Source organism: Eptatretus burgeri, chromosome 18, assembly GCF_056783735.1.
Source record: "Eptatretus burgeri isolate ZD-2024b chromosome 18, Ebu_testis_v1, whole genome shotgun sequence".
Taxonomy (NCBI): Eukaryota; Metazoa; Chordata; class Myxini; order Myxiniformes; family Myxinidae; genus Eptatretus; species Eptatretus burgeri.
Window position 1 is genome coordinate 34,889,667 of NC_140978.1, and position 16,084 is coordinate 34,905,750.

The 16,084-nt window shown below is 42.8% G+C and overlaps 1 protein-coding gene across 2 annotated transcripts in view; it reads left to right on the forward strand.

The window, feature by feature from the left end:
- The window catches only part of LOC147008865 (protein bicaudal D homolog 2-like), a 70,060-nt gene extending 55,242 nt beyond the window's left edge, over nucleotides 1-14,818 (forward strand). The window contains exons 3-8 of one of the 2 annotated variants that reach the window (XM_085863892.1): nucleotides 2,459-2,611; nucleotides 3,479-3,883; nucleotides 4,290-5,315; nucleotides 8,734-8,885; nucleotides 11,475-11,650; nucleotides 13,416-14,818. In XM_085863892.1, the coding sequence (XP_085720018.1) occupies nucleotides 2,459-2,611; nucleotides 3,479-3,883; nucleotides 4,290-5,315; nucleotides 8,734-8,885; nucleotides 11,475-11,650; nucleotides 13,416-13,453 (1,950 nt within the window). In that variant the 3' untranslated portion in view covers nucleotides 13,454-14,818. Of the gene's footprint in view, nucleotides 1-2,458; nucleotides 2,612-3,478; nucleotides 3,884-4,289; nucleotides 5,316-8,733; nucleotides 8,886-11,474 lie in introns of both variants that reach the window. The other variant, XM_085863891.1, reaches the window with a different exon arrangement.
- The last annotated feature ends 1,266 nt before the right edge of the window (nucleotides 14,819-16,084 follow it).

Sequence of the window (16,084 nt, forward strand, 5' to 3'; positions counted from 1 at the left end):
AGAACATAGCTGTAAGCAGTGGTGAAGAGGATGGTGATGATGAACCTTTTGAACCCGACACTCAAGAATCACACCTTCTGAACCAGGGAGACTTAAATGATCTTGTAAGAGATCTCTCGCTGTCACAGGCGAAGGCAGAGCTGCTTGGATCAAGGCTGCAGCAGTGAAATCTACTTGAACCTAACACCAAGATATCCTTGTTCAGAGCACGTCACAGAGACATGGCTGAGTTCTTTGAGATGGAAGACACGATGACATTCTGCAATGACATCAACGGTCTGTTGAAAGAACTTGGGTGTGATCACGATCCTGCAGACTGGCGCCTCTTCATCGACTCGGGGAAGAACAGCTTGAAGGCTGTTTTGCTCCACAATGGCAACGAGAAACCATCAGTCCCACTGGCTCACGCGTTCGGCATGACAGAGACCTATGAGACTATGCAGCAGCTGCTTGATTCCATCAAGTACAATGACTTCAACTGGCACATCTGCGGAGACTTGAAAGTGGTGGCGCTGTTGTTAGGGCTGCAGTCAGGCTACACGAAATACATGTGCTTCCTTTGTCTCTGGGATAGCAGAGACGACAAGAATCACTGGACGAAGAAAGATTGGGAAGAGCGAAAAGAGCATGTACCTGGTCGACACAACGTGAAGCATGTCGCCCTTGTCGACCCAGCCAAGGTTTTCCTTCCACCACTCCACATAAAGCTCGGCTTGATGAAAAGTTTTGTACGGGCAATGGATCTGAATGGGCGTGGGTTTTTATACCTCAAGGAAAAGTTTGGCAACACCTTGTCGGAGGCCAAGATCAAGGCTGGTGCCTTTGTTGGACCGCAAATCCGACAGATTATGAAGGACGAAACTTTTCCGACAACTCTAAACCCCAAAGAGCTGGCAGCGTGGAGGAGCTTCAAAGCTGTGACGGACAACTTCTTGGGGAACGAGCGCGCGGACAACTATGAAGAAATAGTGCAGCAGCTGCTGGAGTCCTTCAGGAAACTTGGCTCCAGGATGTCCCTGAAAATCCATTTCCTACACCAGCACCTGAACTTCTTCCCTGACAACTTGGGAGCAGTCTCGGACGAGCACGGCGAGCGATTCCACCAAGAGATTTCACTCATGGAGACGCGTTACCAAGGGCGGCACAACCCGAACATGATGGGCGATTTCTGCTGGTTCCTGCATCGTGAAACTGACACAGAGCAGCACAAATGCAAAGCCAAATGCCTAAAGCATTTTTAATTACATTCTAGTGGAGTTTTTCTGTAATTTCTATAATTTTGAAGCATTCATGATGAAATAAATGAATAAATGAATTTTTGTAAATTTCATTGAAATCCTGACTTCTAGGCAATGGGAATATTTCTGTTACTGAAAATCCTGACGTGATACAGCAAAACGGTTATGATTTTTGAAATCAGCGTACCCAAATTAGTCTAAATCACTTTACACATCTCCAGTAAAAAAATTTTGTTGTTCAGTGTTATTAGAAGACAGTAGAAAAAGTACCGGTCCCCAGTGATGGGAAAAGTTTTTTTTAAGTTAATCTATCAATTTAAATAATTTAATGGACTTTAAGAAGGTTAATTATATTGTACTGTTGGTTTCACTCGTAGCCAAAGCTCTGAGCTACTTAAACCGCCCACGACAAAAGGGTGGTGCAACATCTCGTGGTGGAGGTTGGATTTGTCTTTTTTATTAAAAAAAAAAAATCAAAATGTGCGGTAGCGATTTTAAATTGTTACTCCATGAACATCTGTATTAAATCAACTTCAATGCAGACGTTCATGTTGATTTTAAAGATTACTGGAAGGGACAATAAAGTGACTGACGATATTGCATCAAGAAAAGTGTAATGAAAATGCAAAATATCCAATTGGTAGTTTTGTAAACGCAACGTGGGAAGCGGCTACCGTAAACGTGAGACAGACAAACGCACGGACAGACACGACGGTTCACAATATTAATACAGATGGATTATGAAACAGGTATTTGCTCCACTTGAGCCACCTGCAATGCAAGTGGTACAAGGGGCGGGGCATGCATGAATTTGCATACATTTTCATTAGTTTGTCGGTTTTTCACATTGTGTTCACCACACATTACTTTTTATGTTCGCGACTATTTTGTTTTTCTCTTTTTGTGACGCCATTATCTCAATCTTTTTTTAAATTAAGAGGTGTTGGGGGTGGGTTGGTTAAGAATCAAATGAAGGATATATTTCTATTTAATTGCAGAGACAAAAAATAAAAGGTAGGGAGTTGAATTGCGTCATGCTATGTCATGAAAAGTCGATTTTATTGATGAGAAATAAGTCAAATCATTGACACGCATGTCAAACCCTTCTGCATCTGTAACTGGGTACCTCAAGTTTGAACATGCAGAGTGGTGAAGGTTAAGGTACATTGAGAATCGATGATGAATTGTTTGTTCCTCACCACGCTGCTGCTTATTCTCAGAAAATGTGTCTCCTGGAGATGCAAAGAAATCTGCTGCGGGACGAAGTGAAGGAGTACAAGCTCCGCGAAAGCCACTTGCTGCAGGACTGCTCGGAGCTTGAGGAAGAGAACATAGCCCTGCAGAAGAACGTTTCCGTCCTACGGCAGAACCAGGTTTGGGAGCCGCCGCGCCGCTGCACGACAGCTCTGCACCACGGGCACGGTGTTGAACTGTTCGAGGACGATAGTTTTTGCCCTCAGGTGTTTATCCGCCGAGGGATTTAAAAAGTCTGTAATGCCTTCTGTAGAAGCGTCACACGAAGGCCAAAGCTGAACTGGATTGACCACAGTTAGCACACGGCGTCTCATTGTTATCGCTGTAGCACGTCCGTGCGTAATGACAGGTTAGTGTGGTGTGCATCAAACTGCTCCATGATAATTGGAGGGTATTTTGCTTCACAATCTTTTTAATTATACTTTGTTATATAAGAAGTTAATTATACTTTGTGGAGAGTCAAGTACAGCTGTTTTTGCACTTGCTTATCTCCTGGCAATGACGGTGAAGCGTATGTAAAAGTTTTGAACAAGGCTAATTGGTGAGCAACATTGGAAGAATGAAATATAGAGAGGAAATGCAAATTTGTTTTTCTTAATGATGAGCATTCTTTTTGGGTAATTTATTTTATTTGCTTTAGTAAAATGGCGATTTGTTGCCCATGAAAACCTGACACATCCGTAAACACGATCATGTTATGACACCCACTGAAGCTCATGGAACAGGATGAGAATCTGCCTATTGTATTGACAGGAAACTTTGTAAACTGCGCATCATACTTGTATTAATGCGAAATCTTCTTTCTTTACCTTACATGGGAATGTGATGCAAAATGCTCCTGATGATTTTAAAAACCATCTTATGTGGGACAACTATGGACATTAATAGCTTTGGTAATTTGAAGTCTCACTGTTAAAAGTTAAAGACGAATCAAGATATCATCGGTGTTGTCCATCAAAGGGTAAAATATCGTCCGTCCGCTGCAGGTGGAATACGAAAGTCTGAAACATGAGATAAAGCGCCTGGAGGAGGATACGGAAGATTTCCAAAGCCAGCTGGACGAGGCCCTGCTCCTCAAGCAGATCGGTGAACAGCAGTTGGAGGAGGCGCTCGAGATGTTGGGGACTGAGAGAGAGCAGAAAAACGTCCTACGCCGTGAACTTCTCTCATGTAATACGGTTCCCGGAGATCCTTGTGTCCAGCAACCCTTACAGGCTGAACTGAATGGGGAGGGCAGTGAAGAAAATGCCAACGGATGTCATCAGACACAGGCTGGCAGCGTCTTCAAGAGTGACCCGGAAAGCAGGCAGCCGGCACCCAGCCTCGTGTCGGACTTGCTTAGTGAGCTAAGCTTCACCGAGATCCAGAAACTGCAGCTCCAGTTGTCTCAGGTTCGATTTGTGTTTCTTCCGCTTCGACCTCTATTGCATCTTTTCCTTGTCATCTTTGTCCAATCTTCCGACTCCTCCCACATCCTTGTTCCTCACGACGTCTCCATCCCTCGCCCTGTGATTAGCCCATTAGTCTTTGTCGATTATATAATTTGTAGATATTTGTTTGGTGACATTTGCCCCTTAGCTTCATGTGCAAATAAGAAGCTGATGCAAATCTCCCTTCACCATCTGCTTCCTCCCATACTACTTGGCAATGTTAAATTTGGGAGTTTTGTCATTCGCAATGTTAATTAATAAGATTTTAAAAAGTATGATGCAGATATGATTCTTCTTCTTCTTTTTTTCCACGTGGGAAAGAAACATCCTTGTAATAATTAAAGAGCATATTCGCTTTATTGTGCAGGTGGAGAAAGAGAAGGCGATGCTGCTGGAGAACCTGCAGGATTCTCAAAAGGAATTGGAGCACACGAAGGGAGCTCTGACAGACCAGCAGAAATGCATCAACAAGTTGATGGAGCAGACGAAGGAGCGTTGTCTGTCGTATGTGAAGCACAATTTGGAGCCCTCATTTGATGGGCAGAAAGACGAGGGACTTGTGAAAAGCAGCGACGAGGTTTCCAATGGCGGTACCGGCATTGTGCAGAATGGCAGCAGAGCCGATTACTTTGAGGCCCAGCTTACGGCGGCCGTGTCGGAGTTGGTGCAGCTGCAAGCGGAGGTGGAAAATGCGAGACAGCGAGGTTCCAAGTTTGAGGAAAAGTACAAAAAGGAGAAATCGTTGCACGAAAGTGAGCTCCTGACCTTTAATGAGACGTTGATGGGGTTGCAGCAAGAAAACAGTGCATGCAGTGAACACATCGTGCAGCTGGAGAAAAAAATCAAAGAACTGGGCATCGTAGCAACGGAAAATCAAGAAACCCTGACCTTTGTGCAGGAGGAGTTGACTAACTTTAGCGAAGAGCTTGCAAATCTTTACCATCACGTTTGCTTGTGCAATAGCGAGACGCCCAGCCGAGTGATGCTGGACCATTACAAGGAGACAATACTGCCATTGGCTGAAAATGGAGATAGTGGAATGGATCACAAACCTCAACAGATTGGGGCAGAAAAGACTGCAGACCTCATTTCCCATTCTTCTGCTTCAGAGATGCCAGATGGCATTCTCTCTCCATTGACTGAGGTCCGCAGAGAGCCTATGAGCGTCCAGAGGTTGTGGGCTGTTATACGAGATCAGATGGGTCACCTTCAACAGGCGGTTGAGCGAGCGGTTGAACGCTCAAGGCAGCAGGCCACCAGCAGGGCCGAGTTAACGGAACTTGATAAGGACAAGGAGGCCCTTGTGGAGGAGGTTCTCAAGGTTAAATCCCTGTTGCTCACCAAGAGGGAGCAGATTGCGACCTTGCGGGCAGTGTTGAAGGCCAACAAACTGGTTGGTAGCTTTCGAGTAATGCATTTATATCTTATTCTTCAAATTTTTTTTTTTTTTTTTGGTCTTTATTTTTTTTGATCTTCAAGGTGGATGGAGATTGTTTTCACCATCTCTCTATTTGTCTGTCTGTCTGTCTGTCTCTCCATTGTGAGCAGCATATCTCAAAATGTTATGGACGGATTCGGACGAAACTTGGTGGACAGGTTGGGTGTGGGACAAGGACGAATTAATGAGATTTTTGTGAAGATCCAAATCCAATAATTTTTAAGTGATTCTTCACTATTGAAAGATGAGGCCAAAAATGAAGTGTAGCACGATATTTTTTTTTAATGTTGTGGACAAATTCAGACGAAACGACATGGATGAGTTGGGTAGGTGACAAGAACAAGCCGATTCGATTTTGGTCAAGGTTCCGTGAAGCAGATCTGGCCTATCGGTGGGATACAAAACGTAAACCGTTCAGCCTTTCAGATATATGTACTGTATTGAGTGCCGTTCTCATGCATATCGAGATGGCTGTTTATCCATTTTTGTCAAGGAAAGAAAAAGATGAAGGACATGGAAGGTTATTTACAGCTACTGTCAGATATAATGCAATTATATGACCACAGTAGAGTTCATCAGCTGTGATATGATATGCAAGTGTGTAACATGTTAGTCTCACCCGTTCCGGAAAGGAAAGACTATTGTAATCGGTGTGTATCAGTGAGAGTTTCACTTTCACATGCATATCTACTTTAGTAGAGATTATTTGTTCTCATATCTACTGTAATCTCTATACCCTGGCAAGGCTCTGTGTTGTTACCCTCGCCGAAGGAGAGGGTATTGCATTTGAGTCCATTTGTTTGTTTGTTTGATTGTTTGTCCACACAGAACTTTCGTGTTTTTCTCCGCAACTGCGTGTCAGATCGAGACGAAATTTTCACCTTCGATGCGACTACTCATGTAGGATGTTCGAATGATAATTATGCCATCATAGGTCATGTGGTGTGGCAGCCATATTGCAAAAAATGGAAAATCTTTGGACCTCTGTTTCTCTGAAACTGCACCAAGGAAAAAATTGAAACTTCCCACATAGCAAGTACTCCTCATCGGATGAGTGATTTTTTTATGACGTCATTGGTTCCTTCATTATGACGTCGTCATTGCATATGTAGAACGCTACATCTGATCAGTATGAAAATTGTTGAGGGTCATCTCGGGATCAAATGGTCCACAATTTTTTTGGATGACATTGTCGGTCACGTGATTCGGTAGCCATATTGTATGTTTTTTTTTTGTTTTTTTTTTTAAACCTTCAAAAGTCTTCTCTGAAATGGTTGAACAGATCGAGGCGAAACTTTGCACATTTGCGCCTATCCACGAGGAACAGAAGGTTCATACATATGATGTCATAGGTCACCTGGTTTGGCAGCCATATTGGATTTAAGAACAATATTAAATAATGTTTTCTCAGGAACCACTGAATCAATCAATGTGAAACTTCAAAATTATGACCTCGCAGTGATTGGGAATAAATGTTTTAAATTTAAATTCCATCGGACATATGGTCTGGCAGCTAGAATTATTTATTTATTTTTATATGGGTTCTTTTTTTTTAAATCAATTTATTAAAAAAATTTTGAATAAGGCTCACTTGGCTGTGCCTGGATAGGTTTGAGGGGAGATGAGTAGCAGCTGAAATGTGAATCCTATCCAGGTTCCTCCTGATGACTTCATCTTTTCCCTTTGCTTGTTTGAGTTCCTTCTGATTACTCCAATGCAGGACCGTACCTATTTGGTGTTCCATTTGATTTGAATTTATTTTAATCGAATTCTGAATTCAATTTAATAATAACCGTCATGAGTCAGGGTCAGGTGTCCGATCAAAGCGGGACGTCTTGGTCATCACTGCCAGCAGTTATAAAGTGGCCCTTCTAATTATGTTTCTTATTAATTACGTAACACCAGTACATAAACGCCACACAAAACAAGTCCTGGCGAAGGTCTGCAATCTCTGATTGCTCTTTTTCTTGTTTCCATCATCAGAATTTTACTGGAAAAGTTGCCCAGGTTCTGGAGGAACTCCTAAGGCCAAGGCCAATCTGCTTTTCCAGAGATGCTGCGGCCATAAAACAGCAAGCGAAATGATAATGAGGCAAAATGGCAACAAATAAATGTATAATTGGTCCACTCCAATGACAGCACAGAGAAGAGAGGATGAGTAGAAAATATTAAGTTTTGGCAGTGATACTTTTGGGGTGGAGAAAATCCACAAATTTGGTAACATGAGGACCTGGAAGCTCGATCGTAAACATGCGGTTGCAGCATTGCAATGAAGAATTGATCCCTGGTGCATCGGAAGTTGGCTTTGCCGATATTTCGATATTTATCGCTGATATTCGCTGCACCACCTTAAAGGTTGCACAAAATTTTAATCAAAATATTTCTGCAGATACATCATCAGACCGAAGCCTTGTATGATTTGGAATGTAACCCTGGTTTGAGAGATTTTTTCTTTCGATATGGGACTCTTCGTAGATTCAGTTCCAAAGCTCACTTTAAAAAGCTGTTGTTCTTCTTGTTGTCCCACGGCTTTTGCACTTTGTTACCTCCGCCACCAAAGGTGGGAGGTTATGTTTTCACCCCTGTTTGCCTGTCTGTTTGTGTGTTTGTCTGTCTGTGAGCAAGATATCTCAAAAAATTACACGCAGATTCGGATGAAACTTGGTGGACACGTTGGGTTTGTGACCAGGACAAATTATTAGTTTTAGGTGAAGATCTGGATACGATAATTTTTAAAGTGATTCTTCACCATTGAGAGATTTGTCGATTTACATAGCACGTCATTTCAAACTCATTTAGACAAGTTACGACAAAACTTGGTGGATGAGTTTGGTAGGTGACAAGAACAAGCCAATTTGATTTTAGTTAAGGTACGGATGCAGATCCGGCCTATGGGTGAAATACAAAACGGAAGCCGTTTCGCCTGGAGGAGCTATGTGTTCTACCTTGTGCCTTCTAGTTAATTAATAAGACTGTTTGCAAGGAACTTCAACGCAGAAGGAGGCCATTATGCCCATCAAGGTTGTATAATGGTCGGCAACGTATGGTTGTTTGCTCAAGCTCTATCCTTTTTAAATGATGAGCATCGATCAAGGCAGGAACATGTACTATTTTTAGTCTTTTGTATGACTCGACCGGGGTTCCAACCACCAATATCCGAGACTTAAAGCGGACGATCTAACCATTATGCCACTGAGTCTGTTGATTGTTTGACGTTTTGCTTTCACGACCAAAGCAATATTTTGTTTATGTCACTCGCATCCTATCTTGTTCTTACAAAGGTAACTACAGTCAACTTAAAGATATGTGTAGCCAGTGTGGCTGTTTGCTGTCTGAGAGGCCCTGCGATGGTGTGTGTATGTGTGTATGACAGACTGCGGAAGCAGCAATGCTTAAACTGAAGGGAAAATACCAAAGTGAGAAGTCTTTGGTTACGGAGACTATGCTGAAGCTTCGTAATGAGCTGAAAGCTCTCAAAGAAGATGCAGCTACCTTCTCGACACTGCGTTCATTGTTTGCCACACGGTGAGCATTGCCAAGTTCTTAACATAGTTTTTTTGTGACCCTTTTTTTATTTATTTATTTATTTAACGACCTATTTTTGTTGACTCGTTTATTTTTCTTATTCGCTTGCTCTAAGGCAATAATACATGCGCGTACACTACCGGTCTAAAGTTTTAAAACACCCCCATTTTTCCAGTTTTAACTGAAATTTAAGTAGTTCAAGTCCAGTGAATAACCTGAAATGGTACAAAGCCAAGCAGTAAATTGCCAGAGGTTAAAAAAAACAAGTTTAGGTTCCCAAAAACTGAAAAATAATGTAAATTTCAGAGTTGTTAAAAAAGACCCTTTTCAGGAATGAGTAATGGGTTAGCAACTGCAGCTGTTCTGCTGCAACAGAAGTAAATTAAGCCTTGAAAGTTGATGCAAACAATTCCTACAGGTGTCCCAACCTTTGTTGATTAGTTACAAACACTGTCTGTATAAAAAGCAGTGTTGGAACAGACTGTGTTGCTACACCCTCTGAAGCATTATTTGGACAATATTGCACTGCAGAAAGTAGTATATCGCTTTCATCGTGGTGAGAAAAGACAATTAACAAAGGAAGACAGACAGACTATAACCCTTAAAAGTCTAGGTCTTTCCTTGATAGAAATTGCAAAGGAAGCCAAGGTGTCAGTGAGTTCAGTTTCCTACACCATCAAAAGGCACTTGGAAACTGGAGCAAACTCTGACAGGAAGAGGTCTGGCAGACTCAAAGCCACAACACAATCAGAAGATAAGTTTCTGAGAATCAACAGCTTGCGTGATAGGCGGCTCACAGGACAGCAGCTTCAAGCACAGGTTCTCTATCGAGTGCAGCCTGTGGCTTCTGGTTGCATCATTAGTGGGACGCGGATATGCCGCTGATGCAGTGTCCCCCTTACCAGTACACTGGTACTCATTTTGCCGACCTCGGAAGGATGACAGGCTGAGTCAACCTGGTGTATATTAATTCAGCGGCCAACAGGGCTTGAACTCATGACTCTAGGATCCCAAGCTGCCACCCTAACCACTAAGCCAACACCAGGCTTAAGCACAGGTTAACACTGGTCAGAGTGAGGAAGTCTCAGTTTCAACTGTGAAGAGAAGACTTTGAGCTGCAGGTTTGACAGGTCGAGTGGCAGTAAGAAAGCCATTGCGAAGATGGCAAAATAAGAAAAAGAGGCTTGCCTGGGCCATGAAGCACCGCAAGTGGACTACTGAAAACTGGAAGAAGGTCTTATGGACCGTTGAATCAAAATTTGAAATCTTTGGTTCATCACGCAGGGTTTTTGTACGCCGTCGAGTCGGCGAAAGGATGGTTCCTCGGTGTGTGACACCAACTGTCAAACATAGAGGAGGAAGCGTGATGATCTGGGGCTCTTTTGCTGGATCCAGAGTCGGCGACTTGCACAGAGTGACTGGCACCCTGAACCAAAAGGGCTACCACAGCATTTTGCAGTGCCATGCAATACCCTCTGGTCTACGCTTAGTTTGTCAGGAGTTCATCCTACAGCAAGATAATGACCCAAAACATACCTCCAGGCTATGTCAGAACTACCTTAGAAGAAAAGAACAAGACTGTAGGCTTCAAATCATGGAATGGCCAGAACAGTCTCCACACTTAAACCCCATCGAGCTGGTTTGGGATGAACTGGACAGAAGGGTGAAAGCAAACCAACCTACAAGTGGAACACATTTGTGGGAACTTCTGCAACAATGTTGGGAAGAACTTTCCGAACAATATTTGATTTCCATTGTAGAAAGAATGCCACGAGTATGTTCGGCTGTTGTATCTGCAAAAGGTGGCTACTTTGATGAGTCAAAAATTTTGAGTAAATTTTGTTCAACAAAACAATTCCATGATTTCTCTTTTTATCTGCAATTGTTTATTTGTTCTATGCTTTAACTTCAGAGTACAATTATTATATTAATACGCTAAGCAATATTTTGTGGACTTATCTCCTCCGAAACTGCCAGACGGATTGTCACCACTTTTGAATGTGGGTGCTCTGTGGTCTAATGTACAACATAGGCTATGTGAGATCGCGCCAGACGGACAGGTTTGGGAATTTTGGGCGATTTTCTAATTTTTACATTTGTGTGCATGGCGATGTGTGACGTCACCACTGAGAGGTGTAATGATGTCATGACATCATCGGTCATTCGCTGACGTCATTACGTCTGTCATCGACAGACCGTCACCGCTGAGAGGTTTAATGCCACTTCTAGAAAACAGCGTCTGCAATGTAAAACCCTCTTCTGCACATGCTGACTACCTCAGAAGCATTTGACACAAAATAATGCAACAAAAGAAACATTGTATATAAAGGAATTCTATAAATCACATTGTGAACACTGGATATATTGACGTCTTAACGAACCCTCACTTCAGAAACTTCACGCGGAGCGTGGGTTTGGCTAGTGAAACATTAAACTGCTTAAATTTCAGTAAAAACTGGAAAATTGGGGGTGTTCTCAAACTTTTGACCGGTAGTGTATATTTTGTGACATCATAAAGGCAAGCATCTTTAAATTTTCTTTTTGTTTTTATACCCACCCCTCATACTTCCCTCATCTTGGCACAAAAAGCTGTGATGAATACATGTCTCAGTTGGACAGCATGCAGCGACAGCTGTCTGCCGCTGAGGATGAAAAGAAGACCCTCAACTCGCTTCTGCGAATGGCCATCCAGCAGAAGCTCGCCCTGACCCAGCGTCTTGAGGACCTGGCGATGCAGGACCAGAATGCTGGGCAGCAAGGACAAGGTAGTATGCGCAGTGGAGTAGGCAACACCTCCGGTAGCAGGGAACGTGGGTGTTTGTCGTTGACCCCGGGCATGCGTCTGACCTCCGGTTCGAGTTTCTTCGCCAATGACCACAGGCTCCCTCCACAGTATGTGGCGCGGGTGGCCGGGTTGTCACTCTCGCCAGACAACAGAGATGTACATTCACCACGTGTTTTGGGGAAGTGACCGTCTGCCCCCCTAGACTGAAGTTAAAATATCAAACTTGTTTTTCCGGATTCTATTTTTAATGTACATTATTGGCCATTAAGTTGAAATATTGCATGCATGGGCGGTGCCATAAAAATAGTCCTGAGATTCCCTCGTAGATGACCTATCAGCGGCGAAGTTACTGGAATACAGTATCGATGTACTCCATGGATATGCATACATTGAATACAAATTGCCACACAGACCATGGCCATCGGCATTTTCGAAACTTGATGGCTCAACTGTATCTTTAATTCACTTCCCATTTCCCTTTATAGGTAGGCTTGTAGCTGTTCACCAAAATCGGGCAAACTGGTCTTGTTATTTTGTTGCCGTTACTTTTCTGTCGGCGTGCCATTTCATTTTCCCTCGTACCAAAGTACAACCAAGAGTGTTAAAGACCTCATTTTGTTTCTTACAGGCCACGCCATGTACCAGAATCTTGGCAGTATGAGGTGCCTTTGATCTTTGGTACCTGATTTTCAGGAAGTGGACGACAGTGTTTCGCTGTATTTGGATTCGCTGAACCAGGATGACCAGTGGGTCAAGTGAGGAAGGTTGTGTTAAACGGGCCAATACCAAGTTAACACGTCACTGTTTCTGCATTTCAATTTGACTAATTTCCCGGAGGATTTGTTTTTTTTTCTCTCTGAAAAAGAACAATCTCGTGAAAATTATTTGGCTATATCTAAAATTGTGATTTTTGTTTTTAACTGCCAGGAAGTTACATTGCAGGTGCTTATGCGTATTCCACCATTTTGCTTATTCTTGAATTACATCATCGATTTGGACAATTACATGGCTATTCGACCACCGCTTTATCTGATTGAAAGGAACAATTTTCTGTTTTTCTCTATAAAAGATCAAGACTCATGGAAGAGCCATGCGAGGAAGGGTAAAAAAACAAACAAAAGGTAACGAACAAAAGGCAGAGGACATAACGTTTGGACATAACAAGCAAGGGGATGAATGAAGGGGGAAAAGAGGAGAGGGAGGAAGGGAAGGAAACACAGTGTCCATATGCACGTGTAGGATTATTGGGAGTAGAATAGACTCTAAATATGGGGGATGAAAGCATATGGCGGTGCTCTTGAGGGAAGAGTGGGAGTGAAGAGTCTCATGAAGGTAGTTTTACAAATTATGTGAAAGAGGAACTAAAAAGTTGGTGTGCAGTAAGCCTTGATTTTGGGAGTTTAACCAGGAGGAGGTTATTGGAGAACATGTGCATGCTGGAGGAGCTGGGGGATGGGCTAAGATGAGGGGGGAGCGAGTCTGGAGGAGAGGTGAGTTTCCGGTACAGTGTTGTTCATGCAAAAAAAATATATACACAGGTATATAGATATAATAAAAAATTTTAATCTGGTGAATATCCCAATGTAAAACTGAATTCTATCTCAAAATCTGAATGACCTTATTGTTTAAAAAGGGAATTTTAATGATGCTTGTTCTTCATGAAATGTTTTTTCTCACTGAGTCAGGGTTTTGAGATTGTACATTTTCCCTCCACCACTCTTCCTGTGATTCCATGGACTTTGCAGCACTTCCCTTCTTTCCTGCAACAGTGCAGATCTGCTAACCGTTTCTTGAGCTCACCATATCCCAGGTAGCCATTCCCGAAGTTTCCCTGTATTCCATCGTATGCAACATGTGAGGACAATGCATGAACAACAGGTCAGGAAATTCCTTTACACCGTTCATTTCCTGCTCCGCTTTCTCAGACCATTCTGCCTGTCTCATTGTTTTTCTTCTGTGCCTAGATTCTCCATCATTCTTTTAGATATGAGTATCTCACATTTTATTTCTCATCACTCATTTGTATGCAATGTTTTTTTTCGAATCTGAGCATCTGGATGAAACTATCGCACCACTTGCCTGTGGTTCAGAAATTGGACTTGACAGTGGAACCACCAATAACACATGTCAACTTAAATTTGCCATTTTCGTTTGAGGATCGGCCAAAGTCTCTGAGCCACACACAGCTTTGCTCAAACCCTAAGGAAATCCGTGTGTTGAAGAACGAAAGCACACCTCTTCAGGTTTCTTTTTTTCAGCAGTGAAAATCGAAACTTTCAAGGTCGTAGGGCGTCATTAAAGGAAGCACTACAACAAACTACAGCCCTGGTCGTGAAGTTGCACGAGCAGCCGTCATCATCTCCCAGTGTTCTCTTGGGTTCTTCTTTTCATTCCCTCCTACCTCTTCGATCTGCATCCTGTATATACGTCCGCGTACGTGCCAACATCTTGGCATGCGTTGACTCTGCACATACGAGCAAACACCACGGAGCCAATTTCTGGAGACGCAACCCGGGTTTCTGAACTGCATCGCTTGTTGCTCTATGGGTGTAGATGCTACGTACCATTTTATTTTGTTCTGTCTTGCTCAAGTTTACTTTCAGTTGTTTGCATTTACTACGTTCAAATGAAAGCTTGGACAAGATGAATGTATAGGAGCAGAGGTTTGCTGCTGCGGACTTTATCTTATAACCGGGTGCACTTATTTTGTTTTGCTTTTGTTTGGATTGGGAACTCGGCACCTTTATCGTAACATCTTGTGCACAAGAAGTGCTTCACCTTTCCGTTCGTTCAAAGTTTTACAAGTGCAGCCTTGTGACCGCTAAGCGTGAACCGACATATGTCTGTTGTATCATATTGTGCATCTGGATTCGAAGCCGTTTAATGCAAACGAGCAATGGAAAAAAAAAGCAGATAAAACATGAGCTTCCTTGAGGAACCTCTCGAGTTTCTATGCATTGAAGAGCCTTGGGGGTATATTGTGCCTTTCAGGTGCCACAACAACAGACAGCACAAACATGTCTCGTAAATGTGGTTTGAACTTTGACTGGTTCCTGCCATCCCCGATGAAATGATGGTTGTGAACTTGTGTGCACACAAACGTTGGAGATGCCAACAATAAAAGCCTTCTTCTTGTCTATTTTCCCAACTCGGCTCCTTGAGAAATATCTTCTTCCAATCCCTCCCCCCCCTCTCCATTTGTCCTGAATCGTCGTGTCGGAGGTTCGTACAGGTGCTTTCTTTTTGACCAGGTACTCTTGGTTCCGGCGTATCCGGCCATCTAGTACAAGGCTAGGGCCCTGGAATGAATGGCTTGAGTGGAGTTGAATGATGAGGTGATAGTGGATTCGTTAGTCTCCTCTTCCATGAGGCAGTGTCCTGAGATGGGTCATTTATGCTCTTTCTCCTCACCTTCTCCCCTCCCCCCCCACCTCCCCACCATTTCTAATCAATCGCTTTTAACAGCAGAGAGGGCAGTTTGTTCACGAAGAGAAGATGTACTGTTTTTGTCTCGCCCCGAAGGGGATGCGAAGGTGTGTGTGTGTGTGTGTGTGTGTGTGTGTGTGTGTGTGTCTGTGTGTGTGTCTGTGTCTGTGTCTGTGTCTGTGTCTGTGTCTGTGTCTGTGTCTGTGTCTGTGTCTGTGTCTGTGTCTGTGTCTGTGTCTGTGTCTGTGTCTGTGTCTGTGTCTGTGTCTGTGTGCGCGTCTATATTTTTGCTTTAAAAATGTTTTTCTCTGCAACCGCTTGTCCGATCGATGCAAAACTTTAAACGTAGGAGGGACTCCCCCATGGAGAATATTTCATTGATATCTCTGACATCAGAGGTCATATGGCATGGCAGAAATATTAGATTAAAGGGGGAAAAAAATTGGACATCCCTGAAGCTGCTCAATGAAAAAAAAATTTAACTTGGCAATTGTCATCAACTCCCCATAGGGTATGTAGGGTGATAACGATGATGTCGTCGGTGAAGTGGTATTCCAGCCATGATTGGTTGAATTGAAATACTTGTCCGAAAAATCTGAAACTTCACATATCTGATCTCCGACCCGATGTGAGTGAATAATATAATTTATGATGTCATCAGTCACGTGGTCTGGCGGTCATATTGGATTCAAAATCAAAACGTAAAAAAAATATTCTTCATCATAACCGCTTAACAGATCGATGCGAAACTTCAAACAAATGATCGATTAGCCATGTGGAATATAGTTTGAATTGTATTTCATACTCACCTTCGTTGATGCAAGTTAGCCGTAATATGCATAAAAGTGGTTGTTAAATATCCTGATAATCAAAAAAGCGACAGATAATGTCAATCTTTGTGACATAATAGGGTGCATGGATGATTTGGGCGTGTGGATCGTAAGAGTAGCGTGTTCAGTTAATGACGGTAGTTTTGTTCAGAATGAAC